Source organism: Solea senegalensis, linkage group LG13, assembly GCF_019176455.1.
Source record: "Solea senegalensis isolate Sse05_10M linkage group LG13, IFAPA_SoseM_1, whole genome shotgun sequence".
NCBI lineage: Eukaryota > Metazoa > Chordata > Actinopteri > Pleuronectiformes > Soleidae > Solea > Solea senegalensis.
Window position 1 is genome coordinate 19,416,683 of NC_058033.1, and position 15,357 is coordinate 19,432,039.

General features: G+C 40.2%; 1 protein-coding gene across 1 annotated transcript in view; it reads left to right on the forward strand.

The window, feature by feature from the left end:
* Positions 1 to 15,117, forward strand: part of LOC122779736 (rho GTPase-activating protein 26-like) — a 29,435-nt gene extending 14,318 nt beyond the window's left edge. Inside the window, exons 14-21 of the mRNA XM_044042324.1 lie at positions 1,345 to 1,450; positions 2,491 to 2,650; positions 4,174 to 4,318; positions 4,479 to 4,668; positions 11,063 to 11,098; positions 11,198 to 11,308; positions 12,572 to 12,663; positions 13,443 to 15,117. Of these exons, the coding sequence (XP_043898259.1) occupies positions 1,345 to 1,450; positions 2,491 to 2,650; positions 4,174 to 4,318; positions 4,479 to 4,668; positions 11,063 to 11,098; positions 11,198 to 11,308; positions 12,572 to 12,663; positions 13,443 to 13,540 (938 nt within the window). The 3' untranslated portion in view covers positions 13,541 to 15,117. The remainder of the gene's footprint in view (positions 1 to 1,344; positions 1,451 to 2,490; positions 2,651 to 4,173; positions 4,319 to 4,478; positions 4,669 to 11,062; positions 11,099 to 11,197; positions 11,309 to 12,571; positions 12,664 to 13,442) is intronic.
* Positions 15,118 to 15,357: the final 240 nt, after the last annotated feature.

The following is a 15,357-nucleotide window of genomic DNA, read 5'->3' on the forward strand; positions in this document are numbered from 1 at the left end:
TTCAAGACACAAGTTTTCTCAGAATAACTCAGAAGGAGTCTCTCAATAGACTGTCACGAAATGAAGATAATTTGGTTAGTTGCTTCAGATTTAAAACACATTTTGACTGCAGCTTGACAAAATGTGTTTTTTTAAAGGTCTTGTGCAGGTTTTTTTGAATTAGCTTCTACTGTCTTGTGTGTGCGTAGGCAGTGTGCTGAAAATAATATATAAATATAGCATATCCTATGCAATACTGCCGGATATGTGAATAATGAATGTTCTGCAGACGTGACAGACTTGCTTCATATACTGCGCTTGCGTCCACTTTGATTGTAAAAGTGTGTTCTTCATACATAATCCAAACCTCCTCGTGCTTAAGAGATGCACTAATTGAATTTTGATGAAATGTGGCCGAGATCGTTTTTAGGCTCTTTTATTCTGAGACAGAGCTTGTTAAGAAAGATGGTGGTTTTTCAACAACTCTGTGCCCATTTCTTTCCTATTTATCGAAACATGATGCATTTTTTAAAAACACCTGGTTGAAACTATTATGAAATTTCATAATATATAAAAAAAAACAAAAAACTGGGTAGTTGATTTCAAAATTGTGAGGATAGGCCTGCTCAGTTATTTGTTTGATCTTGAAAAGTCGATCAGTTCATGACTCCTGTCAATTCTTTGATCATTGGCATTTGGATAGGAAAACTGTATACTGTGTGTGTGTGTGTTTAAATGCTAGTGTAGGGTGTTAGAAAGGCAAGAAAAAAATGTGTGTATTGCCTGGCGCTGACAGTCAGAGCCTGAGGGTTGATCTAGTGAAAGTTTGCTGTTATCTCTCTGAGGATCGGCTCCATGGCCATGACATATTGCAGTCATTTGTCAACAACCGGTCTGTCCGCCTGCCTTTCTGGTATGCCCTGTCTGTCTGTCTGTCTGTCTGCTTCAGAGTTCACCGGTATTGTTGGTTTGTAAACAAATGTTGCACATGTTACTGCAATGTATACCAACTGTTTTAACAAACAATACCATTTACCAACTGTAGGGGGACCTTGAGAGCAAATCATGCTTTGTGTTATATTAAAAACCTCTCCCAGTGTGTTTGCACAGTGTGTAAACTTTATTTCAAACGTGCCGTTTTCATAATGTCAAGTTGCAAAGTTACAAATAAATAGAAGAAATAGAATTCAGAAGAAATACCAAATTTGACATTTGACACGTTGAATAACAACTGTTTTAATAAATGTGTACCGAAATGTCAAGTGTGACCGTTTTATGTGATGATAGTTTGTATGAGTAATAAAAAAACAAAAAATATGCTGACACTCTTTAAAATTGTCCGCTCTTCTCTCCGTCTCTGTCAAGAACTGGACAACCCGGAGGCCAGAGTGACAGAAATCCATGCTCTGGTTCACCGACTACCTGAGAAAAACAGGCAAATGCTGGAGCTGCTGATGCAACATCTCTCCAAGTAGGTTGAGAATTTCACACACAGAAGCTGGACACAGATTTACACTATTGTCTAATTTGCTGTGACTTCATTTAGCATAAGCTATTAGTGTAATATAGTGCGTCTCTTCTCTTCATCAGTGAATGCTCGAAACCTTGTGTAAAAACATAGGACCCACATTTTATGGTATGCTTGCAGATCTTAGTGCTGCAGCTAATGTCGTCTGACCTGCTGCAGTTTCACAGGAACATTTAATTATTAATATAATTAACATATTAGTAGCCACTGCCAGCGGTCTAATGTTTTAAATAGTATTTCGTGTTCCTGCAGGTGCCGATTCGCTCGGCTTCCCCTCCTTGCAGTCACCCATAGGTTTAAAAACAAACAAAGAAAATAACAAAACAGCCCTGAACATGACACTGTTGGCTTATGTGTAATCATTCCTCTAATGCAGCCAAGTGGTTCTTGCGCTTTCACTCTAAAACCACGTCTAAGCCCTGTGGCTTTATCGGGCTTTTCTTGAACGACAGCAGACAATGTTTGAAGAATGGAACCTCAGCCACGTCAGTACAACGTGTAGGTAAATACAAACTTCACCTGTTAATTGGATTACGCCTGCATCATCATCATCATCATCCTATCATGGGTAGTGGTTTCAAAATGTTTTAAAAACAATCTGTTTTTGTTCATGATATAATTACCCTGCCAATTCAGCCACTTTATTAGTATTTTCTGTTTTTCACTCCATGAAAGGGAAGAACAGACTGAATATTTGAAGTCAGTTTAGAGGAAATGTGTTTCGTATTTTCTCATATTGTGGTCATTAAGAAAATTAAATTTTATCTCTAACTTTTTAGTGGCACACTTGAGATTTTATTTTTCTCCCTGGCAGCAATAAAGAAGCTGTAAACACATCACTGACGTGTTATTAATATATTGAATATATGCTCATTAGCAACATACGCGTTCCTTTAGAGGCCTGTCGTGAGCACCGACACTAAAAATCACACTTGAGTTGCAGTAAGGTTTGGATTTAATGTGTCTAACCCCCCCCTCAACAGTGTGGCCAGTCACCACCAGCAGAACCTGATGACCGTCGCCAATCTGGGCGTGGTCTTTGGCCCGACTCTACTGCGCCCCCAGGAGGAGACGGTGGCGGCCATCATGGACATCAAGTTCCAGAATATTGTCGTGGAGATCCTGATCGAGCACCACGAAAGGGTACGAGGCTGCAGACGCACGTGTATACAAAATACTTAACACTAAAACCTCTTTTCCACCTACAGTACCGACTCAGCGTGGGGGCGGAGTCATCACAGCACGGCTGCATGAAACTGCCGTGACTTAGTTATACACAAACGAGTGACTAGTGACTTGTAATGCAGTTGTTTTCAGTGTAACTGAATCATTCCATGACCGGAGCACAGACATTTCCGTGCTAAATGTTGGAGATTAACGCATTGTTAACGGCATTGTTTGATTTGACTGTTGTGTCGGACGTTGTGCTCATGACTCTTCCTGTCGTCACGCATAGAATCGCCTCAGTTCGCTCGGAACCTCGCCAGAGCAGGTACTATAAAAAAGGCACCTGGTACCAGGTACTATGCTAGTGGAAACACAACTTAACCGCGCCGTGGCGAGTACATTCGAGCCGCTGGAAACACGCCATAAGAGCGATACCGTCTTGTGAAATAGTGCAGGCTCAAACTAAAACCCTTGGCTGTGTCAAATGGGATTAAAGGGGATTGTGTAAATGTGCATTAAATAAAGAATTAAGGTATATAATCCTTTACACCTGAACACCTGCTACAGACATGCATACAGGCATGCACTGTACTGTACCGCATAATATACTTCAAAGCCTCTTTCACCTTTAGATCCAAGCAGCTTATGGGCAGGTCAAGCTGCTTATAGGGTGTCACCATGGCAATGTATGCGGTGTTTCAACCAACATTGTGCACTTACAGTATATGCTCAGCCAGCCTTCAATCACAGTGAGAGACTGGGAGAGTGTATGATGAAAACTAGGAACACACATTTTCATTCCTTTCATTATTGTAGTGGAGCTATAGGGAGAGACACAAAGAAAGGAAAAATACCAGCAGAGCTGTGGAAAAACATCTATTTTATGAAATTAAATGACATCACATGAATTATATTTTTCACCACGTTGCCCTAATCGTGCTTCACCGGGAGAAAAATGCACTTTGTGTCATAGATTGTAGACTCTCAAGCCCGCATTCTGCTCGGTCTGTGATGATAGATTTTTTAATGAATAGAAGTGTAAGGCGTCACTTTGCCGCTCTGAGCTGCAGAGGTTGCAGAGTTCAGAAAGTCATATTTAATTTACTCGTACTATGAAAAGTGGTGGTTTAGCATCACGTTGGCACATGTCCGCTTGGATTATTGATGTGTTGTGCATGTGTGAACACAATACTGGGATCACTGGTCAGGGTTGTGATACAAAAACGACTTTACCCTCCAATTACATTGGAGTATTTGTTGTTAAACATTAACAAATACATACCAATTCATAATGTAACTGTTATGTGTAACATTTGGACGTTACGTCCCTGTAAAGTCCAGGGGATGAGGGGAGTAACAATGTAAAACAAGACCTCGGGATGTTTCAAAAGAAGAAAGGCAGAGGGATATCTTGCACGGCACCCGGGCGCGTAATCTTCTATAATTTAGATTTTGTTGTTTTGGTTCTACTCAAACTTAAATGTCTTGTTTTCACGCAGATATTCAGCGACGTGCCAAGTTCTCCGGCAGGTTCGGCCAACATGCAGCTGAACCTGTCGAGAAGAAAAAGCACCGAGAGCAAAGCCCCGTCCTGCAGTGAGAGGCCTCTCACGCTCTTCCACACACCGACACATTCCCAGAAAGGTGATGGCAAACAAGCAGACAAATAATAATGACCTGCTGTTTTCTGTGGGGTCTAAAGTTAAAAGCACCACTTTATTTTTAAAAGCTTTAAACAACAGGGTGTCACTGGTAAACAGACGTTTAGTCTTGTCTGTGTTCATAACGTTCTCTTTATTCTTAGGTGAAAAGAGAAACAGCGTCGTCGGTTCCGCGGTCAGCAATCCGCAGCAGCAGTCGGTTTCGTCGTCTTCTGCCAATTGTAACAGCAGCAGCAGCAGCAGCAGCAGCAGCAGTCAAGGCCGGACACCGAGACACAGCCTGACCAGCAACGACGGAGAACAGGACACCAGGCAGACTCGCCCCAGTTCACTGTGAGTGAAACAGAGCCGTGCAACTCGTGTCGGCCTGTAGTCGTCTCTCTATTTACAGTTCACTGACACTGATTATATAAGAGAAGAATAGGTCGTAAAAAATAAAAGAGCGGACAAAATTAAGTCATTGTCTACCTCAAGGTCGTAGGGCCTGGACATTGTCAACATCCGACAATCACGATTGTGAATAAAAACACGACTTATTCTAGCAGTAGAGTCGACTTCTGAAAGTTGTCATGGGTGCCGCTCGGTGTTTTTCGTCTAACTGCGCGCTGCTGCCTCGCATTATTAGCGCTTGTTTAGCTGTTGTGCTTCCGCCTTGCGTTCTTTCTCACTCCAGTTATCTTTGTTTACTTTAAGAGAAAAAGAAAAATGTTAAAGTAAAAGTTGTGCACAGATGCACAGTTTTATCATCATTTTACTTTCGTGGTCACAGTTATCCTTTTTAAATGGCAATGTTAACAATGTTTACCTTTCTGTCACATCTGGAGTCGGATAACATAATAATGGAGGATGACACCGTGCACAAACCTCATCAAGACAGAACTCACGGAAATGAAAGATGCTGAGAAAAAAACCCAGAAATACTGTAAATGAAGCGAGGGCCTGAAGGCTGAAGGCACATTCTGGCAAAACAACGACACGTGCCAATATTAACCTCTGTTGCACGTACAAACACACGTGGTTTAAAGAATGTACACACAGGCACAGGAATGCGTTACTGCATACACTCACCTATGTGTTTAGGGCACAAGTAGAGAGTTATTCCTGAAAGCATCTGGAAAGGAAGTGAATACTCGCCTGCAGTATCTGTCACCCTAAACCCGAACCCTCTTTCTGAATGAGAACGAAACACTCAAATCCTGTGTATTCACATGTATGCACAGTGCACAGCGGTTATGTAATGTGCCTGACCTGGATTTTGTCTCGCACACTTTCTCAGGCTGTCTCAGCCTTTGATCTTTTACATAACAAGCAAAGACCAGGAGGAATAGTTCCACAGGTCGAAGCATGCCCCCCCCCGCCTGTGAGAGAGGGACTATGTAATTTCATGTAAACACTGTACATGCTCAGCCTCACACACACACACACACACACACACACTGAAGATTGTGTCTTCAGTAATGTTTTTATTGCGCCATGTTGAGGTGACGTTTATTTCATTTTCTGGCCGAGTGACAGACCTATAAGAACAATTTGTCACCACTAATTACATTTACATTCTCCCCCCTCTGTGGTCCACCCAGATGTTTTCTTCCTTTCTTTCTTTCTTTCTTTCTTTCTTTCTTTCTTTCTTTCTTTCTTTCTTTCTTTCTTTCTTTCTTTATTTCTTTCTCCGTTTCCTTTATGATCATTATTTAATATTACACGCACGGCTCGTCTTTGTGGAGTCTTCACACATATTGGATTCTCTCATTTTCTTCTCGTCTGTGGCCCTGAAGAGAACACAGAGTTGGATATGGAAGTATTTAGAGAAGAAAAAGGTTAGAGAATGTTGGATTACATAACAACCTTTCAGTACAATGTAAATTATATAATCTGAGGGAGAGAGAGAGTGAGAGAGTGAGAGAGCTGGACCTCTGTACCTCCTCTAGACTCTGTTTCCAGTCTTGGAGAAATCCGGAGTATTTTGCCTTTTGAGACTTCAGTTCAGGGGGCCACACGGTGGATGTAGCGGTTAGCGAGAAGGCCACGGGTTGAAACAAGGGCCTTGTTGAGTGGAGTTTGCATGTTCTGCCCGTGTGTGGGTTTGCTCCGGGTTCTCCTGCTTCCTCCCACTGTCCAAAAACACGCAGTATGGTAAGTTGGACACTCTATCATCCTATGTCAGCTGACTATTGGCACAGGATAAAGCAGTAGATGGACAACAATGTTCTACTGGGCAACTGCCTTTGCGACAACGTTTTTAGAATATCTGAGCCATCGCTGCAGCTGCTGTGTAGACGCAGCCCCGGCGGAAAGTAGTGGGTGGAATTGTGAGAAGTGTGAATATAGTGGTTACAGTGTTGATGTCCGTGAAGCCAGCGTTTAATTTTAACGTTTCCTTAATCTCTGACACATCATGGTCATTTTATGTCTCCATATAATGCATTTCTTACATATAGCGCCATTGCTTTATACATTAAGGACATATTGTGTCCCACAATGGGGGAAAAAACGCCACGACACAAGCACATAAAGACAGAGCAGTAATGTGTGCAGACAGCGTCGGTGACATCCTAATGAAAGAAGCTGCCTTTAATGGTTATTTTCCGTTATATTGCAGCTACTGCTGTGTCATAAATCTAAAGAAAACCGTTCAAATAAACCTCTTCATTCTTGAGATGTTACAGAAATGCCACCCAGGTTTTAAAAGTTATCGTGCGCATTAAAACCAGGTGCGTGGCTGCAGCTGCTCCCACTTCTGATGGAGAAATAAAAGTAACATCAAAATCAAATCTTTACATAAATTTATTGGACATTTCTTGACTGAAAAGTATCGAAAAATAACAGAAAAAGATGTAATTTAAGAGCAGAGGGAGCAGAAATGAGACTCTGAAGCGTTTTATCCTCACAAGCTTATTTCATTTGTGAAGTAAATGACCTATTGCTCATCTCATTACTTGCTTCTATCCTGAAATGCTCCACTTTGTGAGCTGCAGAGTGTTTTTCACACATGAATGTGAGTATAATTGAGTAATGAATTAACCCATCAGCTGAAATCAAGCAGTTTCTAAAATGGAAAGCGTTTTGCTTCTTGCTCTCTAGAGTTTGGCGGCGACGACCAACCACAATTAAAAAAAAGTTAGAGTAGAGCAGAGGTGCAGATTCAAAGCCTCCTGATCGCAGGAGTAAATGTTGAATCTGAAAAAGAGCCTCTCTGCAGAAAGCTTTTCAAAGCCGTCTTCTTCAAGCTGCGAGGAAGAATTACAAATATTGATATTTTCCACTCCATAATGAATATTCCAAGAATATTCCACTGTTCCAGGTGAGATTTTACACAGTACACATGTAATATGGAGCAATATTATGGTTATACCTTTTTATTTTGAATGCAATTTGCATCTTCATTCATTTAATACCATGTTTTTTTCCAAAGTAATATCCTGGTCTTAGCTTGGTATTTTGATCCTTACTCACTTTGATTTATTCACAAATATTTCCATAATCGATGAATCTGTGGATTATTTTCAGTCATTGTTTGGTCCCTAAAATGTCAGAAAACGTTTAAAAAACGTTGATCAGTGTTTGTCAAATCAGTTTTAATGATTTCTTTGTTATGTGGAGCAAAGAAACAATGAAAATCACCTTTAAGAAGCTGAAACAATCAAATCTTGAGCTCTAATTTCCCATATTATTGAGTTGAAACTCACCCTCATTTACATGTTTTCCATTGTTATTTCCACACAATTAACTCAGCGATTGCTATGGAAACAAGATGGTATTACAAAAATATCATCAAAATGATTACTATATTATGACCTTATTATGGTTACGGCACTGTAATGTAAAATGTAGACCAAAAACAACGCCCACTTCACTCACGAATGCAGTGAAAATCCCATTTTCATGATGATGTTCATGATAAATTGAGCTTGATTCTGACTCGAGACTTGTGTGCATATGAAAAATGATTAAGGTATGAGTCAGGAAGGTTGATCTGCTGTTTTACATCTTTGTGGCTCAAAGTAGAAAGGAAACATAGCTCTGACGTAGTTTCCTGCAGAGAAGAGAGAGACGCACAGAGGTCAGAGGTTCACAACTGAGTCTTTGAAACCTTCACATTTAACTAAGGCTGATGTCATTTTGTGTGTGTGTAGTTTGTTTTCACTTGGAAAAATGCTTAAAGGTCTTGTCATATTCCCATGATTTATCAGTTAAGAATTTAAAAAAAAAAACTGAGAGAAATACACATTTACAGTCTGATCTCTGAGTCTATACAGCTGCCACGAGCATATGTGATTCCGATGTGGCCCCGAGACCTGATGTACTAAGGTGTACACAAGTGTAAATGGCAGAATGTCTCGTTCCATCTTCCTTTTCGTCTGCAGAAAGTATGTGCTTTTTTTATTTGCGCCTGCTGTTGGTTTGGCATTTGGTAGAAGAAGGAAAAAAATAGAAAAATGATATAAAACAGACGTGAAGAGCGATTCTTTGAAAAGAGAGAAATTAGACGAGGGGGAGTGAGGTGTAAAAATGTTATTACTGCCATGAAAAAGAGGGACGTTTACGGAAGAGTGTTAGGGCCACATGTACAAAAAATAAAACGGCATGTATTCTGAGATTATAGTCAGAATTCTCAGAAAGAATTCTGAGATTTTTCTCAGAATTCATGCTGTTTTATTTATTTTTCTTTCTTCCAATTTTATTTTCTACATGTGGCCCTTGTACTCTTCCATAGAAGTGGTAGAAAATGAATTTTTTTGTCACATTTCCTTCCACAGCAGCACAACCTTTGACACACAGCGTCATGACTGAATCCCCATGTGTTCTTTTCTTTATAAGTGGCATAAAAAGAAAGACTAAAGATCTTATCTTACCCTTCTGTGTCTGTGTTAGCCTCTTTAAGAGCAACTCCTTTACATCAACTTCACACGATAACAGAGAGGCAGTAAACATCAGCAAAATAAGAAAATTGCAAAATTGGGGAGGAGGAAAAAAAAGGCAAAAGAGGTCCAGATTCAACGTGGATGATTGTTTTTCAAGTGTTCAAGTGTGTGCACTTCACGATTCGCTCATTTGTTTAGCGAAGTGCACGCCGGGAGGGAGGAACCGGCCCAACCAGTCTCATCTTTGCCCCGCCCCATGTGTCGCTTTAATCAACAGCTGTCATTATCCAAATAACGCAGTTCACAACAGCGTGTGACACATACTGCACTCGTGACCCAAGCGTTGCAGCAGATCTTTGGCACCCTCGTGTTTTTTCTTGTGCCTAAACTTGATATTTGCAGGGTCGCGCAGATTTATTGTCTTTAGGCACTGGATGATACATTCCTCCCGCAGGAAACTTTCCAGGGGTTGTAAAAGTGCGCAATTTGTCACGGTAAAAACAGATGTGATCAAGTGTGCCGGGCAAACTGACCGTCAACAAATACAGTGTCACAAGCTATGACTTTTATTGAAGAATGAACTGTAAAAACTTCATTGTCTGGTGATTTTTAAATAAATCTTGTTGCTTTCCCGTCTAACAGCATGCATGTATGTATGTGCCTTTGAAATAGTGCTCGTGTTGAAGGAGTGTGTGTGGGAGTTTAATGAGGAAAGTTGATAAATGGCCTATGGGGAGGACAGGGCGGAGGCAGTAGATAAATCGAATTAAACCAGCTGTCAAATATGTTGTTCGTATAATGAGGAGGCCATGTTCACCTGAAACCTTCTAATCATTGTTTGTTGTGTGCTGTCAAACGGGGTCAAAATAAACTCTTCTTAAACACAGGAGAAGGTAAATATTGCTTTGTCAGGCGATGGTTTCGTCACTGTCCTCTTCTGCAGCACTACTGTGGAAAAAGGAAGGAGGGAAGTAGAGGAGATGAGCGAGTGAAAGGAGGTGGAGTGTTGAGACCGTTTCTTAAAATGACAGTTCATTCAATCACGCGCATGATGGTAACTTTGTTTTTGTTTAAAAGTGCCAAATTATTGCTCATGATGAAGGGTCTCATTCATTTTATGTCGCATTTTGAGCAGTGATATCTTTTCTTTTTGTTAATAAAAACAAGCCAGGTGAACTTCGAACTGTTCAATTTGACTGTACTTTTTTGCTCAGGTGTGTTTATATAGTGGGTGAAATTTCAGATTGCCTACAGGTCGTGCTGAAGAAAAGGATATAAGACACTCGATACTGCACATTCTTATAACCTCTGTACATACTGTATGTTTTAACATAGTGATGGAAAAGAGCTGCCAAAATGCTCTGTGTTCTAAGGGTTAAGGTTAATTGTTCTCGGCTTATTCTGTTCCCAACCGAAAAATAAATAAAAACAAAGGAGTTACTGCTGGTACAACTCTTTTTAAATTAAATGTATTTCCTCATAAATTCACTTGATTCTACAGTGAACAAATATTTGTCATTTTCTTATTTTCCGTCTGCAGTTGAATGAATACTTGTACTGTGTCTAACAGCAGGGCGTGGTTACTTCAGGTGTATTGTTTTACAACAACAGACAATGTCCACATACACCCGCTGATTATGCAGCTGCTGATTCAATCTTACGTCTGAGGGCCGAACGTTGGCACGAAACGTGAGCTAAATTTAGCTTTAATAGAAGCGTGACCTCAATTTTCCACACCTGCATCCTTTTATTTTTTTGTAGTGCAATTAGAAAAGCTGGAAAAATCAGCTCGTGTTGAGAATTGAAGAGACTTAATTACACTTTTACTGACCACCAGTATTCATTTTATTTATTTTTGGCTGTAGGCTCAACCCAAAGGGTCGTAGCAGCATACCAACCAGGTAAGAACCTTTTGATAATGTTCTGATTGTGTGTTTTTTTTTTTTGTTTAAGTAGAATTTGCATACATTTTTGTCATTCTGTGTGTGCGTGTGCGTCAGTGCGGCGTCTCCGAGCCCCATCTCACCGCGGTCGCCGTCCTGGCCGATGTTCTCAGCGCCGTCGAGTCCGCAGCCGACGTCCTCTGCCTCCAGTGATTCCTCACCCGTCAGGTCGGTCCACATTGTTTGTTTAATTATTGCATCTTTTGCAATAGTAATTTAAATTCCCGTCAGGGATATGACACGCCGAAGGTGAAAAGGTGTGGCACTGTAACTGTGATGTGTGAGAGAGGAGGAAATAAAAATGCTGCACTCTCAGAGGTGCTGGAGTGGCTGCGCACATTTGACTCGAGCACTATTCAGTCAATTATTTGAATACTATCAGCACTGTTTTAAATATGCTTTTGTGAACTGAAGTAGCTCTTTTAAAAAAAAAAAACCCTCTAACCAGATGTTGTCACTCACTGAACCGTGGCCTGGTCTCCCAGAAAACCATGTGGGAACTTATTTAACATATTTATAAAGTGAAAAATAAGGCAAATGCACAACGATATTTCTAAAGTGGTGCAGACATATTTGATGGAAGATTCTTACTCGTGCTGTCAGTTAAACGCCGTTAAATTTTGTTTTACAACATTAACGCTCTTATTGATAAAAGCATTAAAATGAGAAAAAATAATGGGACAAAAAGAAATCCAGGGACATTTTAGAAGAGATAAAAATGTGCGATTAATCGCGATTAAACATTTAAATTGTTTAACGGCACTAATTCTTACACATTTGAGACCAAACATTGTGGTGTTTTAATCCCGTGACATTGTGTTTTCATAGATTTGACAGAGTTATTAAAACACATGATCCTGAAGCTTTTGGTTATCGTTACACTTCAATGTAGCCCAAAGCGCCACAAGTATGATCGTGGCGAGTCGACTGCAAGTGTCTTTCAGAATGAAACCTCCTCCTTAAATCCTTCAAGACGCTCTCGTGTAGTAGCACTGTCAACCTCTCGCCGTCCCCTGCGAAGAGACGCAATTCCAAAGCGAAATCTCCTCCTTGTGCCGCCGGGGGTTGTTACATAAGCTTCACCGTTTAAATTTAAATGCAAAACGAGCTGTATTTGGACGCAGTTTTCTAACCGAGCGTTGGCAAGAGAATCGGTGTCACTGTGGTTTCTTTTTGGTGCGAAAGTTTCAAGCTTTCATGTTCCTCTTAACAGCTGTTCCCGCTCACTGCTGCCACTCTCTTCTCCAACCACAAAACCCACAAACTAGTAGTTGAAATGTAAAATGTGCAGCCATTATGTCACTGACATAATAAAAAGAAGAATAAAATGTGACAGTCCATGTGGTACACATCAGTGAAGTAAGTATAAAGTAATGACCTGTCTGTGGCCGGCGTTAAACTACAACTGTCTTCTAACCGTCTCGTCTCCAGTATCCCAGGCAGGAAGGCCCGAGCGCTGTACGCCTGCAAGGCAGAGCACGACTCTGAGCTGTCGTTCATCGCCGGGACTATCTTTGAGAATGGTGAGTCACTCTCTGGACGAGCCAGGAGAAAGGAAAAAGGAAATAATGTGGGTTGGAGGCTCTATAAAAACAAACAATCACTGTTAAAAACAGAAATCCACCTCTGGGGATTTTGCTTTCGCCTTGATGTCAGATTTCTTTGTCGAGGCTGAAAATATCCTTATCGAGTTACTGAAATGGTCATGAGTGTCGGCCAAAAGGAATACGACTGCAAGGATTTTAACATCGTTTGCTCCTTCTTAGTTGCCGTTTCGGTGCATGCATTTATTGGTTCTTTTCCCCTTTAGTAATGTGAGGAGTTGTGTGAAGATGCTTGGTGGTCTTGTATATTTTCATCAGTCTTGTATAAAGTACCTAAAAGGGGATACTTGAGTAAAAGTACAAGTATCTTATCTCAGAAAATGTCACTTTTTTATAATATTACTATATAATAAAAGTCTTAAAATATGACATTTGCTGTACTTTAAGTAAGTAAGTAAAAGTATTTGGCACATGTCACTAAAGCCACTACAATAATAACAATAGTTCAGGCACTTTACTTGAATTCCTAATTGAATGTTTCTAATCTTTTGTTCATAAACCTTTTTATTTGTGAAAAAATTGTGCCAGAGAATCGTGATCTCAATTCTGAGCCAAAAATAATCTTCATTTGCAGGATTTTCATGCTAAATTTTTAGCAACTATTACTGTTATTTGGCTTTGTTTCTATTCATTACTCCACTCCGTGTTGAGATGCTTAAACAGTTGACTTGTTGTTTTTTTTCCTCCGCTCCTTGCAGTTCATGCTTCCAGGGAGCCGGGTTGGCTCGAAGGGACCCTGGACGGTCGAACAGGCCTGATACCGGAGAACTATGTGGAGTTTCTGCAGTCCACTTAGTTTTTCCTGGTCGACACTAGACCAGCGAGACGACCAAACAGACCAAAAAAGGACTCTATTATATTTGGCTGCACAAGACTGGACCAGATTACGTTAGATCACTTCGGGAACCATTTATCGATGAGGCCACTCCTGGAAACTGGACCAAGCGGAACCATGTTGAATGGATATGATGCAGAAATTAAGCGGAAATGCCCCAAGGAGGGACCAATGAAGTGCACTGAAAAAAAAAAAAATCTCTGTGTGGTTTGGCTGTTATTGATTAGTGTGGATGATTTGCTGAAGCCCAATGATGATGTGTGTGTTTGTGTGTCTGGGCTTGATCTTTCTGAGCTGTGAGGACGTTTTCAGCCCGTGCTTGATTATTTCTTTGCACTGCACTGCTTCCCCCGCTCCCCTTTTTTTAAATCAACGACAAATGGAAAGGTGTGTTCATCTCCTGTGTGTGTGACTGATTATCCAACACTGGGAGTGGAGTTTTTTTTAATTAAAAGTATAAATTAATTGGGATTGGGGAAAGGTCTCCAAATGTGTTGTGTGTGCTATATTATTGCTCAGTTCAAGACGAGATCGGACGAGTTTCAGAGCCCCCACTTCAGCAGCAGGAAACCCCAGAGCAGATCAAGCACAGGATCAAGGAAACAAACAACCCCAAAGTTCAGGTTTGGGTTATCCCCATCTTCTTACTCTCTCAGGTCTCCTCCCCCCTGCAGAGCCCTCACCAGAATAAGAAATGTGAAAAATGTCAAACAAGCTCCTTGAGTTTATCAGCAGTGAAAACAGGCCTCGCCCTGCTCCTCCGACTCAGAGGTGGATATAATATTCACATCTGGGACATCATTTGCACTATTTTCCAAACAGGACGTCGTATTTTACGTTGTCTTTCTCTTTTTTTTTTTTGATATACATGTGATTGAGCATGTATATGTTACTGTATCTATACACGGTATATTTGAAATGTGACACATTTGGCGACTTGTGGTGCGTTTATTTAACGCAGAATCCCGAAAAAGACGACGTAAGAGGAGAGGACGTCGACATTTTAGACGTTCATTTGTCGGAAAATGAAACGCAGATGTGCGATTTTGTGATATTAATATTAATTTGGTAAAGCTGGTCTGCTCTGGGGCTTCACTCAATTCACCTTTTTAATGAATTCACAGTCATTTGCATCGACTGCGTCTTTTAAAAACATTTTCTTATAGGACAGAATATTAAAAAATAATATTACACAGTAGCGTTTAACAGGAAAATCACATGGGAGTAAAAAAAAAAATGTGAAATGAGACTACTTTGTTTATACCTGAACTTATTTATGAAAATATCTTAAACTGAATTGTACTCTTTTTTTTTCCTTTTTGTGACATTGTAAATAAATACACATTTGATAAGGTATAATTTTTATATTTTGTATGTTTAGCATACTAACTTAATTCCCTCTTTGTTGCCGAAAGGTTTGTATCATTTAAATCTATCTACAGCCTTAAATTTTCCTTTTTTTTTGTGAATTGATACGCATGTGCAGAAATAAAGAGAAATCTTCAACACCTGTGGTGTCGAATGTTTTTAAGATGTCACGACACCTTGTCTTGTAGTTTATTATGCGAGTGTATGAAATGATTCTTTTTTTTTCGGGGTATGTTTTTACGAGATTTCTTTGTTTGTCTGTTTTTACGACTTTTTTGGGGAGGATTTTTTGGCAATGGACCAGCCACATCACAGGCTTGGAGTCACTGTCCATCTGGAACTTATAATTGTAATAATCTAACATTTGTCAGATTATATATAGATACTTAGACATTAGACAGCGAGTCCAA